Genomic DNA, 19,767 nt, shown 5'->3' on the forward strand with positions numbered 1-19,767 from the left:
CCATGCCTAAAAATTTCATATGCAGGTCCACGTCTGCATATAGCCCCCTTATAACGGCACTTCCATTTATTCGGTACTTTGATGATTTTAACGACATTATTTACCGGAATTGTTTCAAATTTTGTATTCGAAGTATGTAATGGGTACTACAGCCTATGCCTAAAAATTTCATACGCACGCCCAAATCTTCGTATAGCCCCCATATAACGGTACCTCCCTATATTCGGTATTTTGATGATTTTAGCGAAATTTTTAACCGGAATTGTTTCAAATTTCGTATTTGAAGTACGTAATGGATGCTACAGCCTAAGACAGAAAGTTGTCTGTGCAGGTCCACGTCTACATATAGCCCCCATATAGCGGTACCTCCATATATTCGGTATTTTGATGATTTTAGCGTCATTATTCAACGGAATTGTTTCAAATTACGTATTAGGAGTTCGTAATGGAAGATACAGTCTGTGATAGAAAATTGTCAATGCAGGTCTAGGTCTTCGTATAGGCCCCATATATCAGTACCTCCCTATTTTCGGTATTTTGACGAGTTTAGGTACAATACCCACCGAAATTGTTTGAGATATCGTATTGGAAGTTCGTAATGGATACTACAGCCTATGACTGAAAATTGTTATGCTGGTCCAGGACTTCGTACAACTACGATATAACGATACCTCCCTATATACGAAATTTTGATGATTTTAGCTGCGTTATTCACCGTTTATTTCATGTTTCGGATTTGAATATGGTAATGGCTTAAGACAAACAATGCCTATGTAGGTCCACATCGTATAGACGCCATTATATTTCGTATTTTTAAAATTATAACAGAATTTTTTAAGGATTTTTTAAAGTTCCAAATTTTTTCTAAATGGTGGAGGGTATTCGAAGTTCGTGCCGGCAGAACTTACTGTTTTTTTTTTTAATTCAAGAAGTTTTTAGATTTTAATCTCCTATTTATGTAATCCATTTTTGATTTAATTTTGCCCTTTTTAATCCTATGATTATAAGAAACCCCTGAAAAAATATAGAAAATTCTATAATAGTTTTCCAAACCCCATCCAAATACCCCAATGATAAACTCCTTTAAAATTCATTTTAAAAATGTAAAATTATATTTTGTTTTCATTTTTTTTGTTTCTTATAAAATAAATTATTTTCTTGGAAAATACGATCTTTTTCTTAAATTATCACAGTTTTGTAAAGCTTCTTTTGTTGAATTCTTATAACAGTTTAAAATTTCCTTAGCATTTGGAAGACATCTGTATAGGTAGGCGAATAAAGTTTTCAGCATTTAAGCTTGGGCCCAACGATCTTGCATATGAACAGGAACGAGGTCAGCAGCTGAGGTCCAAAAGAAGGTACCCTGTTCGGTGCGTACAAAGTGAACAGGTACTGTTGTGATGGGGTAATCAAATTCCTCCTCCTTTTCATAGGATTCATTGATGTCGTTGTCATAGGATTCCATTGAGCTGCAATCTGATGATGATTCCAGACTGGCATTGCGGCTATTTTCCAAGGATTCTATTGAGTCGGTAGTTTTGTTGGATTTGAATAATTTTTTAAACAGCTTCTTCATGCTGTTGGAGTTTTTCTTCTGGTTGATGGTGATTTCCATGTTGTATTGGTTTTGTGTGATTTCTACGCACATTTTGAATGTATGATTTTTGAAAGTGAGTTCTTCACTGTTAAGTTTATCGAATGAGAATGATGCTGTACGTTTTCAGTGTTGGACCTTTTATACTCTCAGCCAGGTTGCAAGGACATGCAGGTAGAAGAAATCCTACCAACTCCTAGACAATAGCTGGTGTTTATCTATTGTTTTGTTTTTTTGGGGTCTGGTTTACCTTTCTGATCGTGGGAACGTCTAGTGACCAAAAATTTTTTTGAGCATCACTAATCCTGATAAGGATCTTCAATAATGTTGTTGTATTTGTTTTCTGTTATTGAAAATTGTGCATGTGCAAAGGTTTCCCCCATAGAACATAAAATACATTTACAGTAAAATCATTTTCAAATGATTCCCACGCAGCATGACTGTGATCGAGTCAAGGATATAATGGATAGAAGTTATAATTGGATGACAGGATTCGATGAGAAAGTATTTTTTAATGAAAAAACTTTCCTCAGTGAAAGCCATTCCATTAGTAGGGAAGAAAAAATATACAACTGTGTTGTTAAAAAATAGACTCGTGCCCTAAGTGCGAGCATTGGAACCCCATTCAATATAAGACATGTACAGCAATTACATTAATATTTCCCGAGTATACGATTGCTGCCAAATGTGTTGTTCCTTGAAAAAAAAATCAATTGAAGTCTATAGAAGATCTTCAACCTTGCCTTAGGAAAGACAAGGACTTTGTCTTTCTCTCTTCAATTAGAAGCAATAAAAACCGATGACACGCTTATGGCGCCCAATCTATAGGGTGAGAATGCAACTGCAAAAAAGTCAAACTCCATAATTTTTACATTTTATCTTAAATTTTATTGAATGAAAGCAAAAAATGTCGGAAATAGCATCACATTTTAGAATAAGTTTAGATTTGTTCGAATTGGTCACTTTTGGCACGAATTATGGCCTTCAAACGGCCAATGAAACCGTCAAACGCTGCCCGAATGTTGCTCTGCGGTGCGCACGATAACTCTCGAAGGGAGTATCCGATTTCATCCAAACTTGGAACATCGTAATATTATTGTCAAACTTAGATAGAGTTCGGAGATGGGTCATATCGGTACACTCCTTCTGGTACCTCCCACTCAGAATGTCAACATTTTCAAAGAAAATAATTTACTACAGAAAGAGAAAGAGTTTTTTCCGTTTTTCTACATCTTTGTGCTAGTTCAGGTGCGAAAATCGACAAAATCGGTCCACTCCATCGAGTACCTCCCCCATAAAGGGTTAACATTTTGAATAATTATAACTCTTCTAAAATGTGAAATAACAGTCCGATTGTCTTTATATTTCACAAATCACAATATTTTTATTACCCCAAGGTCTGATGTGAAGATGGGATATGTCGGTCCACTCCTTCTGGTACCTCCCCCACAAAGGGTCAAAGTTTTGAATAACCAAAACGATCATAAAATCCGAAATAAGCATCCGGTTCTCTTCAAATTTCACACATCAATCATTTTTGCTAACGCAAGATCTCTTGTGAAGATGCTAGATATCTGCCAACCCCTTCTGGTACCTCACCCACAAAGGGTCACAATTTCCAAAACTTATATCTGTCATAACTTGCGAAACAGTTCGGCGATTATATACAGCTTTTATATCCAAATATTCCTCTTAATCAACAATCTAATGTGAATATGTAATTGATCAGAATTTGTGCTTTTCAAAATGATTGCTCAAACCTAATAGAATATAAATTTCGGATTTTTATTGAATCAACAGTTTAAATTATGATTTAGCACCTCCTGAGCACAAATTGGAAATATCCGAACCCCATCTTCAAATATCCAAAAGTACAATTTTTAAAAATTAAAATGCCTCCTCAGTATTTTGTCTACATTGCCTCTCGTCAAATACCAAACTCGCGCGGCTCACGTTCCTCTTAGACTTAAAAAAAGGATTTTCCAAGGTACAACTACAAGTGCTTCCAATACATATTCGACTTTGCAATCTTAAACGCCCTGCTTACAGCACGAGTAAAGTGGACAACAACAACGATAAGGCTACCAACTTAATGGCCATTCGTTATGAGTTTTAGCTCCTTAAACTCCTTCACACAACCGAACACGTGCATTCGAAATCTATCCACACCGAGTATCCCAGCGTGGGAAACTGGGAAATTACAAAATTGAATTGAAAATGCATTTTACCTGGAAAAACCTTTGCACGTGTACAACCTACCAAAATATTGAAAACAACAATACCAAAAAAATACAATCCTTATCTCCAGAATTGTTGTATCCAAAAATTTTTCACTAGACGTTCCCACGATCAGAAAGGTAAACCAGACCCCACAAAAAAAAATAGATAACCACCACCATTGTCTAGGAGTTGGTAGATTTTCTTCTACCTGCATGTCCTTGCAACCTGGCTGAGAGTATAAAAGGCCCAACACTCCCAGGGTACAGCATCATTCTCATTCGATTAACCTTCCAGTGAAGAACTCACTTTCAAAATCATACATTCAAAATGTGCGTAGAAATCACCCAAAACCAATACAACATGGAAATCACCATCTCCGAGAAGAAAAACTCCAACAGCATGAAGAAGCTGTTTAAAAAATTCTTCAAATCCCACAAAGCTGTCGCTGCCGACTCAATGGAATCCTTGGAAAATAGCCGCAATGCCAGTCTTGAATCATCATCAGATTACGACTCAATGGAATCCTATGAAAACGACATCAATGAATCCTATGAAAAAGAGGAGGAATTTGATTACCCCATCACAACAGTACCTGTTCACTTTGTACGCACCGAACAGGGTACCTTCTTTTGGACCTCAGCCGCTGACCTTGTTCCTGTTCATATGCAAGATCGTTGGGCCCAAGCTTAAATACTGAAAACTTTATTCGCCTACCTATACAGATGTCTTCCCATGGCTAAGAAAACTTTAAACTGTTATAAAAATTCGACAAAAGAAGCTTTACAAAACTGTGATAATTTAAGAAAAAAACCTTATTTTCCAAGAAAATAATTTATTTTATAAGAAACGAAAAAAAAAATGAAAACAAAATATATTTTTACAATTTTAAAATGAAATTTTATATGAGTTTGTCTTTGGGGGAATTGGGTTGGGATTTTGGGGAAGAAAATTAATAGTAGTTTCTACATTTTTCAGGGTTTTCTTATTAAAAGGCGATTGAAAAGGGGTATGAGAAGATTAAATGTGGATTATAAAGCTAGGAGATCAAATGAATCTTCTATGGATAGACTATTAAAATGATCTTGCATTTATTTATGGGGGACATATGAATAATGCTATGTAGGGAAGAAAAAAGGGTTCTTCGATACATAGATGACCAAAGGACTCCACTATATAGGGGATACCAAAGGGGCCTTCCATTATTAGAAAATAAAGGGGTCTTCCATTATTAGATGACTCATTGGATCTTCTATATAATGGAGACCCTGGGGATCTTTTAAAGACGGATAGAAGAGATTTAATATATGAGGAAGATCTGAGGTGTCTTCCATGATTAGAAGCCTAAATGGGTCTTCCATATATACATAAGTGACCATGGGGATCTTTTATAGATAGAAGGGGTCTTCTATATATTAAAGTCCGAGTGAATTTTCTATAAATAGGATACCAAAAGGGGATAGACGACCAAAGGGGTCTTCTAATGATAGATGAACAAAGAGGCTTCTTTCGATAGAAGGTCCCATTGGTGTGTTTTCTAAATAGAAGGTCGAAGGAGTCTTCTTTAGGTGGAAGATCATTTGGAAAGAAAGACCAGATGGAAGACCAAAGGGGTCTTTTATAAATATAGAACCAAGGCGGTCTTCTATAGATAAAAGTCCAAAGGGGTCTTCTATGGACAGAAGAACCAATTTTCAGACAAATCCTTGAAAAAGTGGGGCAAAAATCATAAAAATACCGAATATCGGGATGTACAGGGTTGTCCATATTCGACGGACCCATGGGCCCATTCCAATCGACGAGGCTTGTCCACAGGCAACATTCTTTGCGTCAATTGTATTTTGTACGGGAAGAAATGCAAATCAATGCGAATAATCCGTTTTAAAGTGGACCGAGCCATGCCCAACTGTTGAGAACGGCGTTTTTGGGATGTTCTTGGGGACCTCTCAACACTGGCTCGTACGGCAGCGATATTCTCGTCCGATCGCCTTGGTCGACTTTTATATGGCCTCTTCGGATTAGAAAGAGCTTTACCAGTCGAAAATTTTTCGTATAAACGCTTAATGGTGTGTTGGTTCATGGTAAAAATCTGCTTGGACTGACACTTCAAACGCGGTATGTCATTAATCGATGTGACATCTCTGTTAAAAGTTATGGCGTTGCCAGATGGGTCCGTCGAATATGGGCAACCCTGTATTTTATAAATAAAGGATCAAAGGAGTCTTTTTTAGGTGGAAGGTCAATGGGAAAGAAAACCAAATATAAATAAATAGAGGACCAAGGCGGTCCTCCATAGAAAAAAAGTCCAAGGTGGTCTCCTATGGACAGAACACCAAAGGGGTATTCTATAGAAAGAAATTCAAAGAGATATTCTTCAGATCAAAAGACCTTTTTTATATATGGAAGACCAAGGGGATCTTCTACAGATAAAAGTCCAAAGGGGTCTTCAATAAATAGAAGACCAAATGGATCATCAATAGATGGATGATTAAAGGGGTAATCAAAGCAGTCTTCTTCAGAAAGAAGACCAATGGTATCTTGTTCAGATAGAAGACCAAAAGGTCCTTTATAGGGGGAAGGCCAAAAGGGTGGGTGAACTATAGATAGACAGCCAAATAGAAGTCCCGAGTTGTAGATGGAGGACCGAAGGGGTCTACTACAAATAGCTAGAAGACCAATGGGTCTTCTAAAAGTAGATGACATATTTTATAAATAGGGAATTTTTTAGATGAAATATCTCTTAAAAATTGAAGACCGAATGGGTTTTTATATGACAGAAAGATCAACAAAGTCTTCTATTTAGAGAAGACCAAATGGACCTTCTATAGATAGAAGGCCAAAGGAGTCTCCTATGGGTCGAAGACCAAAGGGATTTTCTATGGACAGAACTTCAAAGGTGTATTCTATAGAAAGAAGTTGAAAGAGGTCTTCTTCAGAAAAAATGCCAAAGATGTATTTTTCAGATAGAAGACCAGAAGCACCTGGAAGACCAAAAGGGTGGGTCTACGATAGGTAGACAAACAAAGAGGTCTTCAATAAATAGGAGTCCCAAAGCGACATCAATAGATGGAGGACCGAAGGGGTCTTGTATAAATAGAAGACCATGGGGTTTCGTATAGCTAAAAGACCCAAAGGGTCTTCTGAGGAGAGATGGTGTATTTTATGGATAGGAGATCAAAATTGTCTCTTTAGATGGAAGATCGACGGGAAATTTCTATGGACAGAAAAACAAAGCGGTACCCTATAAAAAGATGTTTAAAGAGGTTTTCTTCAGAACGAGGACTACTGGACCAAAAGGACCACCTTTTATGGATGGAAGACCAAAAGTGTGGGTGTAGTATAGATAGACAACCAAAGGGGTCTTCAATAAATAGAAGTCCCAAGGCATCATAAATAGATGGAGGACAGAAGGGGTCTTGTATAAATAGAAGACCAAGAGGTTTTGTATAGCTAAAAGACCCAAAGGGTCTTCTGAGGAGAGATGGTGTATTTTATAGATAGAAGATCAAAATGGTCTCTTTATGGACAGAATAACAAAGCGGTACTCTATAAAAAGAAGTTTAAGGAGATTTTCTTCAGAAAGAGGACTACTGGACCAAAAGGACCACCTTTCATAGATGGAAGACCAAAAGGGTGGGTGTAGTATAGATAGACAACCAAAGGGGTCTTCAATCAAATGGTGACCAAATGTTCATCAATAGATGGAGGGTCGAAGGGGTCTTCTATAGCTAGAAGGCCAAAGTGGAATTCTAAAGATAGAAAACCAAAGTGCTCCTCTATAAGAAGAGATCAAATATATCATCAGTTCAGAGGCACATTTTAGATAAGGGTTTTTTCAGCCCCAATAAGGTTCTTCTTTGAATAAAAAAAATCAAGGGGGTTTCTTAGATGGAAGACTGAAGATGCCTTCTCTAACCAACCAAAGGGGTCTTCAATCAATTAGTGACCAAGTGTTCATCAATATATGAAGGGCCGAAGGGGTCTTCTATAGCTAGACGACCAAAGTGGAATTCTAAGGATAGAAAACCAAAGTGTACAGGAGCAAGAAGAGATCAAATAGATCATCAGTTCAGAGGCACATTTTATAGATAAGGGTTCTTCAGCCCCAATAAGGGACTGAAGCCCCACTGAATAAAAAATCAAAAAGGTTTTCTGAACTTTTTGTTATGTCTTCCCTATTGTCAATTATTATATAACATTCATAATTGGTACTGAAGTTCGAAAATTTAAATGACTTCGAAGACACATATAAGAGTGGTTAACCGGCCGAGAAATTTAAGTTTACTTCTCGATTGTTCAATTCTTTAAAGGTCAAGTCATTTTATGTGGCTGCCATAATAGGTGCCTAAGTCTCCAAAGACTAATGGCCCCTTTTTGGACTGTCATCAAAATACTTAGGGGACATCCTAACACTTATATTAGGGTATCCAATAAGGGGGATTAGTAGTTTACTTGATTTTTGTTAAATTTAGAAATGGCTCTAGAGATCCAAAAGATTTCAGCGGCACCTTTAATGGATAAGAGTTCTTCAGACCTAATAGAGGTCTTCTGTGACTAAAGAATCAAAGGGGTTTCTTAAATCGAAGACTGATGATGCCTTCTCTATAAAGACCATCCAATAAACCTCTTTGGATGAAAGGTCAAAGAAATGTATTTTATAAATTAAAACAAAAAATATCCTCTATTCAGAGTGACTATTCTACAGATAAGCCAACACTAGGGGTCTTCTATAGATGGAGGTCCAGAAGAATCGGAAAGTAATTGAAAAGTCTCTCTTTCTAAACTTAAAATTAACATCATAGAGCAACATTGCAGTGAGAATCGGAGCAAGGCTCCATCTAGTGGGAAATATCAAGAACAATTAAAGGGAAACCCATTGCAATGTATAGTTCTCAAACGGGACGATAGGTGGCAGTGGCCGGGTACAAATTATATCAGCTAACAGATTTTTGTGGACCATCGACATTGGCCCTCGCATTATTGAACCTCTATTTCAACTCAACACCAAAATGGGATGAATGACAAAAATCTCTTGACCAAATAACAACGAAAATTTTGAAGTTTCTCCCCCATTCCCATGTTAAAAAATAAAATATCAAAAACTCAGTTAAAATTTGTAAAAATTATATTTTCTTTTTCATTTTTTGTTTTGTAAATAATTTTCTTAAAAATAAGTTGTTTTTAATATCACAGTTTGTTTTAAAGCTTTTCTTAAATTATTTTTTTTTTTCATTTTCAATGGAAGACAGAAGTTGCTGATTTTTTTTCGAAGGTAGATTTTTTGCACATCTTAAGCCTGGGCCCAACGATCTTGTTGCTGCAAGCAGCTCAATTGATAATCAACAGCCGAGGTCCAAAAGAAGGTACCCTGTTGGGTGCGAATGAAATGTACTGGAACATAGGTTTGCTCCACCTCCTCAGCCAAGATTTGTTCATTGATGTCATTTTCAAATGATTCCATGGATGATGACGAACAATCCATTTCAAGACTGGCATTACGGCTATTCTCCAAGGATTCGAGGGAGTCCATTGAGTTGGCTGCAATATTCTTGGATTTTTGTTGTTTGAAAATCTGTTTCAACAACTTCTTCATGCTGTAGCTGGCGATGGTGGTTGGTTTCTTGTTGGAAATATCCATTTTGTTGTATTCTGGAGATTGAGGAATTTCTACGCACATTTTGAATGCTGCTGGTGTGGCGGTGTGTAAGGGAATGGTTGTGATTAGGTGAAATGTTATCGAGAGAATAATGCTGTACCCTTAGCAACCCCTGGCCTTTTATACCCTCAGCCGTTTTGGATATCCTAGTGAGAACCGGGGGAAGAATGTCCGGGCAGGTAGTTGAAAATCTACCAGCTCCTAAAACAATAGCCTGTCTGTCCATTGTTTGATTTTCCTTTCGAATCGTGGGAACGTTCAGTGAAATTTTGAAAAAATGATTTTAGACAAATAATTTGTGATCCTTGTTAATGTCGATGTAGTTGTTGTTTGCTATTATCGTCTGGTGTTGTTGGAGGTTATGTGTCAGCATGTGTTGTGCTTGTTTAGGATCGTGTCTAAATTCCCTTACAGTAAGAATTGTGTTGTGGTGTTACGATTTGGAAACGATTCCCACGCAATTGGAAAAGTGAAATACGACGCGTGGGGTTGTTTTTCTATTTTGTTTCGGTTTTTCGGGATCCTTTACCAAGCATGTTTATTTTTGCTCACTAGTGATTGTGGGTATGCTTGCCGTTGTGTGCTATGCCAAGTTATGGAATTAGGTCTTCACTGCGTGTTTTATAGTCGTGTGTTAAGCGCGAGTTAACACGAGCTTAATGACATGGCCGTTTGCCCTCGGTTAGTACTTGCCTTTTGGGATTTCTCTAGGGTAAATACAAAATTTTGAATAGGATTTTTGGAAAGAGGTTACCTCAATTTTCCAGGAGGATTTGTATTCATTATAAAGTGTTAATGTGGTCTTACTTTGAAGAGTTGAATCTGAAGAGATTTTTGGCTTTGAATTCCATTTATGCCCTTGCTAAATAAGTCTATAAAACAAAGCATCCAGGCATCCAGAATGTCCTTAGGGGACATCCCAATACACATATTAGGCCCTTTAATTAGGAGAAATTTTTATTGTGTCCCCCCTTTGGTCCGCTTGATAAAAATAAGTTCTGTAAACCTAACACAATTTATGTGGCCACACCACAGACACAACCAGAAATGCATTTCGTAGCTTTTTTTTGGGATGGCGCCCAACAGACCAAAAATGGGATTTTTCAAGTAAAATGTTCTGCGAATATTAAGTAAATAAAATTTATCATTTCGGAAGGGGTGTCGGTCCGGATTCTGACTTCTTCGGTGGTACACATAATTGATGCTTAAGACCCCAAAATTAAAATGACCTTTTGGGACTGCAGCCCAAATTCCTAGGGGGACAACTAAATACACATGTTGGGGGTTTTAATCAGGGGAGTATTTTGTATTGACTCTTCATTTGTTCACTTCCAAAAAAAGGGTATTTAAAACCAGGGCATTTTATAAGACAGCCATAATCAGTACTTAAATCTCCAAATGAATCGAAATCCTCATATTAGGGTATTTAATAAGGGGAGATTTTGATTTTGCTTCCTTTGGGGTAAAGTGATAAAACAGTTCTACATATCCAAGACATTTTATTTTATAGTTGGTCCTAAGTACCAAAATCCAGCAACCTTTTGGGACTACAATCCAAGTACTTAAGGAACAACCATCTAATACACATATATTAGGCTATTTGATCAGGACAGAATTTTCTCCTGTCTTCTCATTTGATCACTTCTTCTAAAATTTCTTTGAAACCAAGTGTTGTTATGTGACAGCCATAATCTGTGCCTAAAACTTCAAAGCTTGAAGACCAGAGGAGTATTTTACATATGGAAGGCCAAAGGGGGGTCTTCTATAAGAGTAGGTGAAATGGATCATCAGTTCAAGGCACCTTTTATGGATAAATGCTCTTTAGACCTAATGGCGTTTTCTATGAATAAAAAATCAAAGGGGCTTCTTAGATGGAAGGCTGAAGATGACTTCGAGTGGTCCAGTGGTGTTTTTGGACTGCTATCAAAATTATCAGGGGATATTTTTACACACACAATATGATAATAAAGAAAGTGTAGATAGACTGTATAGGACGTACAATGAAGTCTGCTTATGTCTCACTAAACCTCCCCTTGGAACTTGGGAAATCATTGCAAAATTTGTTGAGAATCAATGGAACTGTACAGAAATTTACCACAATGAACCATTTGAAAAATGCACTCTGAAATTGTATTGGAGCAATCTTCATTGGGTATTTGCTTAAATTATTCCCATTAATATTCCGTTGCGGTTTGGGTTCGATTTTTTGATGGAATCTCAACAATTCCATTTTTCACTTCAAAATGCAATAAAACTCCCCGTTTCTCCAAGAAATTATGTTCAACATCAGCTCGATCGTATTTTGAATAGCTGCCATGAGAGATTGTATTTAAATTCCAGGTTGACACCAGGGTAAGTAGTCGCCTTGGGAAATTTACAGGGCTAACAGTGCCATGAGTAGTTTTTGAGAGGTTGGCTGTATTATTTGTCCACTAGTTCTAGAAAAATTGGTGTAGGAATGAATTATTTATATATAATGATGAGGTAAAGGGTTTATAGAGGCAGAGGTTTGAGTAATTCCCACTATAAAGCCGCGAAACATGTTGCCCTCCCCTTTTCCTTGTGGTAATTTTTTCCAAAGCACACATACAAATTAATCGATATCCACTCTTCGACAATATCAGGATACAGTATTTTGTCAATTCATCTGAGTGGGCGTAGGATTCATTCAGTCAAACAACAAATGCAAAATACTAAACCCACCTATTCCTGGTGGCATCAACCATAATAAAGCCTGAGAAAAATTCAATGGTATCAGAGGTAATAAAGACATTCAAATATACCTCACTTGTATTTGGATGCCAGGTTGAAACGGGGGTTAGGAGTCGCCTTGGAAGATTTACAGGGCTTACAGAGTCATGTGTATTTATTGTAAGTTGACCTTATTATTTATCCGCTAGTTCCATATAATTGGCATAAGAATGAATTATTGATAAATAATGATGAGGTAAAGGGTTTATAGAGGCAGAGGTTTGGGTAATTCCAACTATAAAGCCGCAAAATATGTTGCCCTCCCTTTATCCTTGTGGTAGATTTTCCAAACCACACATATAAATTAATCGAGATCCCTTTTTGCACTATATCAGGATACAGTAATTTGTCAATTCAGCTGCGGGGTCCAAGGGGTAATTCGGACAAACAACAAATGCAAAATACTAACCCATCTACTTTTTGGTGGCATCAACCATAATAGACACTGACAAAAATTCAATGGCATTAGAGGTAACAAAGTTATTCAAATTTACCTCATTTCTTACAGTAACCGAGTGGACCACTTCTCTATAACCTACCCGTGCTATTAATTAGAGGGGGAAAGTACTAAATATTTGAAATCTTCATTAATAATTTATTCAATGGGGGCATAACATTTCCCTCAAATATTTGGATAAGGGATACTCTTTGAATCTGCTACTCCCATACACATCATTTTCTATTATGAAGAACTGTGTCAGAGGCATCAAAGAGAAAACTGCAGAGGAAGCCCATAAAGGCACTTGTTTTCAAATTAAGTACTGCCTTCACTGCCTTTTCAAATATTTTGATAATGAACTGCATCATTAATTGAAATAACACCTAATATTCCATCTAATACAATGGCTTAAAAGCCGGTGGAACCCTCAAAGTGATATTTCTTGTTTTGAAAATCATTTTACTTTCGGGCACGAGCCTTTTGGGAAACCCAAAAGCCATGGGTTCTTTTTTGAAGATCCAAGTCATCAATAAAAAACTTAGTATTGCCTTATATTTCCCCATACTTTTACAAAACTAACCTATCCTAAGAACCTTATTGCCTTGTCTACACTCCTATTGTCATGAGTTGCGTGGGAACCACATCGTAACCTTACTTGCATTCTTATTGTATTGGCATTTACGAGTCCTGGGAAAGTAACATTTTTCCTGCACACGTGCAAAACTAACAATTTGAAGAAAACACCAACAAAATACCATTTCAAATCCTAATCTCCATTGTTTAGAAATGATTCAGTAAAATTTCGAATTTCACTAGACGTTCCCACGATCAGAAAGGTACATCACACACAATTGATAAGTAGAGTCTTTTGTCCTGGAGCTGGTAGATTTTCTCTTACCTGCATGTCCTTGCAACCTGGCTGGGAGTATAAAAGGCCTAACACTCCCAGAGAACAGCATCATTCTCATTCGATTAACCTTCTTGTAAAGAACTCACTCACCTTCAACACCAAGCATTCAAAATGTGCGTAGAAATTCAACAAAACCAATACCAGAACATGGATATCATCAGCATCTCCCAGAAGAAAAACTCCAGCAGCAGCATGAAGAAGCTGTTCAAACAAATCTTCAAATCCAAGAAAACTGTTGCTGCCTCTGACTCAATGGAATCCTTTGAATCTCTGGAAAATAGCCGCAATGCCAGTCTTGAATCATCCTCAGATTGCGGCTCCATGGAATCCTATGACAACGACATTAATGAATCCTATGAAAAGGAGGCGGAAATTGATTACCCCACCACTGTGCCGGTACACTTTGTACGCACCGAACAGGGTACCTTCTTCTGGACCTCTGCTGCCTATATGCAAGATCGTTGGGCCCAGGCTTAGATTTTTCTTTTGGAAAAAAGAAATAATCTCTAGATGTCTTCCGAAAATGTCATCAACTGTTATATGAAATCATCAAAACAAGCTTTACAAAAACTGTGATAATTTAAGAAAAAAATATTTTCCAAGAAAATAATTTATTATTAAAAAAAAAAAAAAAAAAAAAAAAAACAAAATATATTTTTACAATTTTAAATTTAATTACATTTTTTTTTTATTTTTATAATGGGATTTGGGCGGGATGTTAGAAAATTAAAAAGGACTGTGGGGAGTTCAATAGGAAATATAAAACTAATCTAGGCTTCCAACAAAAATCCTTTAGAATTAGGATTGCCTTATGAACTACAAGCTTTGTAGACAAAATGAAGCCCTCTACAGGTCTTCAAACAAAGTTGACGTTCTATAGGTATTCGTTTGAGAAGGACGGTATTTTACAGTTTAGAAGTCCTATAACATATGTTTTACACAGAAGACCTCATGAAGGCCTTTATAATAGAAGAAGGGGAAACTACTGCGGCTTTATACTAAATAAAAGATCCTAAGGATAGAGCAACGATTTTTACAGGCGTTCTAAACAGAGAAGATCCTTTACAGTTCTCATATGAAATGAAAGCCTTGAACAGATCTTTTGGTAAGGAAAATATCATTTCTAGAGAAATATTTTGCAGGTTTTGTGAGAAGACTTTCAACAGATCTTCTATGAGAGAGGATCTTCTGTGAGAGTAGATATTCTGCAGGCCTTCTTTAAATAGATCTATTACAGGTCTTCAAAATAGAGACGATTTACCAAAAGTCATCAATATAGAAAAAAAATCTGCAGAAAAAATGTTCAAGTGTCGAATACTTTTACAGATCTTCTGTAGAGTAAGAATTTTCCAGGGTTTTCTATGGACGGAACTCTTTTACAAAGAGACAATTCCCAGAATGTCTCCTTGTATGAAAAACCAGACAGGCTCCTATTGAGAGAAGACCAATAAAATATCTTCTTTTTGTAGAGTTCCTATAAAAGGTCTTCTATGTAAAGAAGGAAGACCTCTATGAAATCTAGATATTCCGCAGGCCTTATATAAAGAGATATTTTACAGCTCTTCAAAATAGAGTAGTTTTACCATAAGTCGCCAATATAGAAACTAAATTCTACAAATAAAAGTGTTCAAGGGGAGAAGACTTTTACAGATCCTCCATTGAATAAGAACCCACCAAGTTTTCTATAGACGGAACTCTTTTACAGAGAGACAATTTTCGAATAGTCTCCTTATATGAAAAATCAGACAGGCTCCTATTGAGAGAAGACTGATAGAATATCTTCTTCCTGTAGAGCTCCCATAAAAAGTCTTCTATGTAAAGAAAGAAAAATATCCTTGTGAGAAAAAATCTGCAGCACTTCTATTGAGAGAAGATCTTTAACAGATCTTTAATGAGAGTAAATATTCTGCAGGCCTTTTATAAAGAGATATTTTACAGGTCTTCAAAATAGACGTGATTTACTATAATTCATCAATACAGAAAAGAGCTTCTGCGGAGAAAAATGTTCAATGGGGGAATACTTTTACAGAACCTCCATAGAATAAGAATTCTCCAGGTTTTTTTTATAGTCTCCTTATATGAAAAATCAAACGGGCTCCTATTGAGAGAAGACCAATAGAATATTTTCCTTCTTCAGAGTTTCTATAAAAAGCATTCTTTATAAGAAAAGAAAATATCCTTATGTGAACAAATCAGCAGGACTTATATTAAGAGAAGACCTTCAAAGATCTTCCCTCAATGGGGTACCTGTAACATATATTCTATATAAAGAAACCCCGTAAAAGGCATTCCTTTCTTAAAAGTCCTATAGAAGAAACCCTCTAAATAAAACTTCTTTTTAAGATGTAGCTATGGCAGAGTTTTGAGGGTCTCGTCTCTATAGAAGAACTGGGAAATAATCCCCCTCTCTGATGAAGACATGTTAAACGTATCTATAAATGACCCGTAAAATGTCAGTCCCTGGTTAAGATCATTGTATAGAAGATCTGCAAATGGTCCTCTACCTACAGAAGACTCCTAAAATACTTTCTAACTAGAGAAGATCCAAAAAAGATCTTCTAACAACAGAAGATCCCTATAAGGTCTTCTATTTGCAGATTGCCCATTAGAGTTTCTGTTTCTAAAAAAGATCTCCAGTAGGCCTCCTATAAGCAGAAGGTATGGAGAATATCTTTTGTCTATAGAAGACCGGTGGACCGTTTTTCCTATAGAAGAAATCTAGTACAGCTTTTCTTTATAAAATAACTGTAGAACATCTAAACTTTATTGAAGCCCATCTTCGTATAGGAGATCTATAGAAGGTATTCCCTCTATAAAATTCCCTACGAAAGGTCTTCTATCTATTAAAATGCTGTAGAAGGTGTGCTATCTAGGGATCTTCCCTCTATAAGAGAGTTTTGATATTTCTTCCCCATAGAAAATCTTCTGTCCATTATTCTCTTTACAGATGTCGTAATTTGGAATTTTAACTAAAGAAGTTCAGTGGAAGTCTTTTTAATCAACTGGCGAACTGTGAAAAGTATAAAAGAGTTGTTGTCAATATCGGGGCTTTTAAACGGTCTTCTATCTATAAAAGGTATTCTATATATAAGCATTGATCTTCTCTCTATAGCAGATCTATTATAATTCTTCTCTAAAGAAATTCTCTTGTCAATTATTGAATTTTGAGATCGGCCAACAGAAGATCAGTAGAAGACCTCTTAATTAACTACCGGCCTTTAAAAAGCCTTATAAATAGTTTGTCATTATCAAGGCCTGTATCTGTAGAATTACTTCTAGAGAAGAACTTCTTTCTATAGAATACATGGAGATGATATTTTTTGGTAGAATACGAACAAATGGAAGAGTTCATATAATTATCCAATCTTAATTTAGAAGAAAGCCATGGCTATGGAAGTCAGGACTTTTTAACTTTTCCATTGAACTTCCAATAGCCCTCTTTACTCTTTTGACATCCTCAACCGTCGCTCTCAAACGAAGACCTATAGAACGCCATCTTTCTTTGAAGACCTGTAGGTGGCTTCATTTTATTTAGAAGACTTGTAGTTCACAAGATACCCTAATTCTAAAGGATTTTTGTTGGAAGCCTAGATTAGTTTTATATTTCCAATTGAACTCTCCACGGCCTCTTTTAATTTTCTAACATCCCGCCCAAATCCCATGATGAAAATTAAAAAATCATATAATTAAATTTAAATTTGTAAAAATATATTTTGTTTTCATTTGTTTTTTTTTTAATAATAAATTATTTTCTTGGAAAATATTGTTTTTTCATAAATTATCACAGATTTTGTAAAGCTTCTTTTGTTGATTTCATATAACAGTTGATGACATTTTCGGAAGACATCTAAAGATTATTTCTTTTTTCCAATTTGCAAAAATAAGAAAAATCTAAGCCTGGGCCCAACGATCTTGCATATAGGCAGCAGAGGTCCAGAAGAAGGTGCCCTGTTCGGTGCGTACAAAGTGAACCGGTACGGTGGTGGGGTAATCAAATTCCTCCTGCTTTTCATAGGATTCATTGATGTCGTTGTCATAAGATTCCATTGAGCCGCAATCTGAAGATGATTCCAGACTGGCATTGCGGCTATTTTCCAAAGATTCAAAGGATTCCATTGAGTCAGAGGCAGCAACAGTTTTCTTGGATTTGAAGATTTGTTTGAACAGCTTCTTCATGCTGCTGCTGGAGTTTTTCTTTTGGGAGATGCTGATGATATCCATGTTTTGGTATTGATTTTGTGTGATTTCTACGCACATTTTTAATGTTTAATGTTCAGAGTGAGTTCTTTACAAGAAGGTTAATCGAATGAGAATGATGCTGTACTCCGGGAGTGTTGGGCCTTTTATACTCTCAGCCAGGTTGCAAGGACATGCAGGTAAGAGAAAATCTACCAGCTCCTGGGCAAAAGACTCTACTTATCAATTGTGTGTGATGTACCTTTCTGATCGTGGGAACGTCTAGTGAAATTCGAAATTTTACTGAATCATTTCTAAACAAAGGAGATTAGGATTTGAAATGGTTTTTGTTGTTGTTCTCTTCAAATTGTTAGTTTTGCACGTGGACAGGAAAAATGTTACTTTCCCAGGACTCGTAAATGCCAATGAAATAAGAATGAAAGTAAGGTTTCGAAGTGATTCCCACGCAACTCATGGCAATAGGAAAGTAGTCAATTAGGTTCTTAGGATAGGTTAGTTTTGTTAAAGTATGGGGGAATATAAGGCAATACTAAGTTTTTTATGGATGACTTGAATCTTCAAAAAAGAACCCATGGCTTTTGGGAAACTCAAACTAGGCTCGTGCCCAAAAGTGAAATGATTTTTCAAAACAAGAAATATCAATTTGGGGTTCCACCGGCTTTTAAGCCATTGTATTAGGTGGAACATTAGGTGTTATTTCAGTTAATGGTGGAATTCATTATCAAAATATTTGAAAAGGTAGTAAAGCCGCCCATATTTGAAAACAAGTGCCTTTCTGGGATTCCTCTGCAGTTTTTTCTTTGATGCCGTTGTCGCGCAGTTTTTCATAATAGAAAATGGTGTGTATGGGAGTAATAGATTTAAAGAGTATCACCTATCCAAATATTTGAGGGAAATGTTATGCCTCCATGGAATACATTATTAATGAAGATTTAAAATATTCAGTACTTTCCGCCTCTAATTAATAGCACGGGTATGTTATAGAGAAGTGGTCCACTCGGTTTCTGTAAGAAATGAGGTACATTTGAATACCTTTGTTACCTCTAATGCCATTGAATTCGTGTCAGGGTCTATTATGGTTGATGCCACCAAAAAGTAGATGGGATTATTATTTTGCATTTGTTGTTTGAATGAATGACCCCTTGGCCCCCTCAGCTGAATTGGCAAAATACTGTATCCTGATATTATGCAAGGGGGGATCTTGGTTAATGTGTGTGGTTTGGGATAATCTACCAGAAGGTGGGGATGGCAATATGTTTTGCGGCTTTATAGTAGGAATTACACAAAATTCTGGCTCTAAAAACCCTTTACCTTTGTATTTTATATCAACAATTCATTCCTATGCCAATTATCTGGACCTTGTGGATAAATAATACAGTCAACCTAAAAAAAATACACATTACTCTGTAAAACCTGTTAATTTTCCAAGGCGACTCCTTACCCCCGTATCAACCTGGCATTCAAATACAAGTGTGGTAAATTTGAATATGTTTATTACCTCTAAGACCATTGAATTTTTCTCAGGGTCTATTATGGTTGATGCCATCAGGAATAGGTGGGATTAGTATTTTGTATTTGTTGTTTGACTGAATGACTCCTACGCTCCCCTCAGATGAATTGACAAAATACTTTGTCCGGATATTGTACAAAAAGGGATCTTGATTAATTTATATGTGTGGTTTGGAAAATCTACCACAAGGATGGAGGGAGGGCAACATGTTTTGCGGCTTTATAGCGGGAATTACCCCAACCTCTGGCTCTATAAACCTTTACCTCATCATTATATATCAATAATTCATTCCCATATCAATTCTTTTAGAACTAGTAGCCAAGTAATACAGTCAACCTAAAAAATACACATGACTCTGTAAGCCCTGTAAATTTTCCAAGGCGACTCTTTACCCCCGTGTCAACCTGGCATACAAATACAAGTGAGGTAATTTTGAATATGTTTATTACCTCTGATACCATTGAATTTTCTCAGGGTCTATTATGGTTGTTGC

At 36.4% G+C, this 19,767-nt stretch overlaps 5 protein-coding genes across 5 annotated transcripts; 2 read left to right on the forward strand and 3 right to left on the reverse strand.

Moving 5' to 3' along the window:
• Positions 1 to 1,291: 1,291 nt before the first annotated feature.
• Positions 1,292 to 1,615, reverse strand: LOC101889082 (enhancer of split m4 protein-like). The gene has a single exon (XM_005187141.2). The coding sequence runs from the start codon at positions 1,613 to 1,615 to the stop codon at positions 1,292 to 1,294; it is 324 nt and encodes a 107-aa protein (XP_005187198.2).
• Positions 1,616 to 4,174: 2,559 nt separating this feature from the next.
• LOC131807217 (enhancer of split m4 protein-like) lies at positions 4,175 to 4,504 on the forward strand. The gene has a single exon (XM_059132304.1). The coding sequence runs from the start codon at positions 4,175 to 4,177 to the stop codon at positions 4,502 to 4,504; it is 330 nt and encodes a 109-aa protein (XP_058988287.1).
• A 4,597-nt stretch (positions 4,505 to 9,101) lies between these two features.
• On the reverse strand, positions 9,102 to 9,488 carry LOC101888720 (enhancer of split m4 protein-like). The gene has a single exon (XM_005187139.4). The coding sequence runs from the start codon at positions 9,486 to 9,488 to the stop codon at positions 9,102 to 9,104; it is 387 nt and encodes a 128-aa protein (XP_005187196.3).
• A 4,226-nt stretch (positions 9,489 to 13,714) lies between these two features.
• Positions 13,715 to 14,044, forward strand: LOC101888542 (enhancer of split m4 protein-like). The gene has a single exon (XM_005187138.2). It carries the CDS (start codon positions 13,715 to 13,717, stop codon positions 14,042 to 14,044), a length of 330 nt encoding a protein of 109 aa, XP_005187195.2.
• Positions 14,045 to 17,458: 3,414 nt separating this feature from the next.
• Positions 17,459 to 17,788, reverse strand: LOC131807218 (enhancer of split m4 protein-like). The gene has a single exon (XM_059132305.1). The coding sequence runs from the start codon at positions 17,786 to 17,788 to the stop codon at positions 17,459 to 17,461; it is 330 nt and encodes a 109-aa protein (XP_058988288.1).
• Between the last annotated feature and the right edge of the window lie 1,979 nt (positions 17,789 to 19,767).

The sequence above is a fragment of the Musca domestica genome, unplaced genomic scaffold (genome assembly GCF_030504385.1).
Source record: "Musca domestica strain aabys unplaced genomic scaffold, Musca_domestica.polishedcontigs.V.1.1 12, whole genome shotgun sequence".
Classification (NCBI taxonomy): Eukaryota; Metazoa; Arthropoda; class Insecta; order Diptera; family Muscidae; genus Musca; species Musca domestica.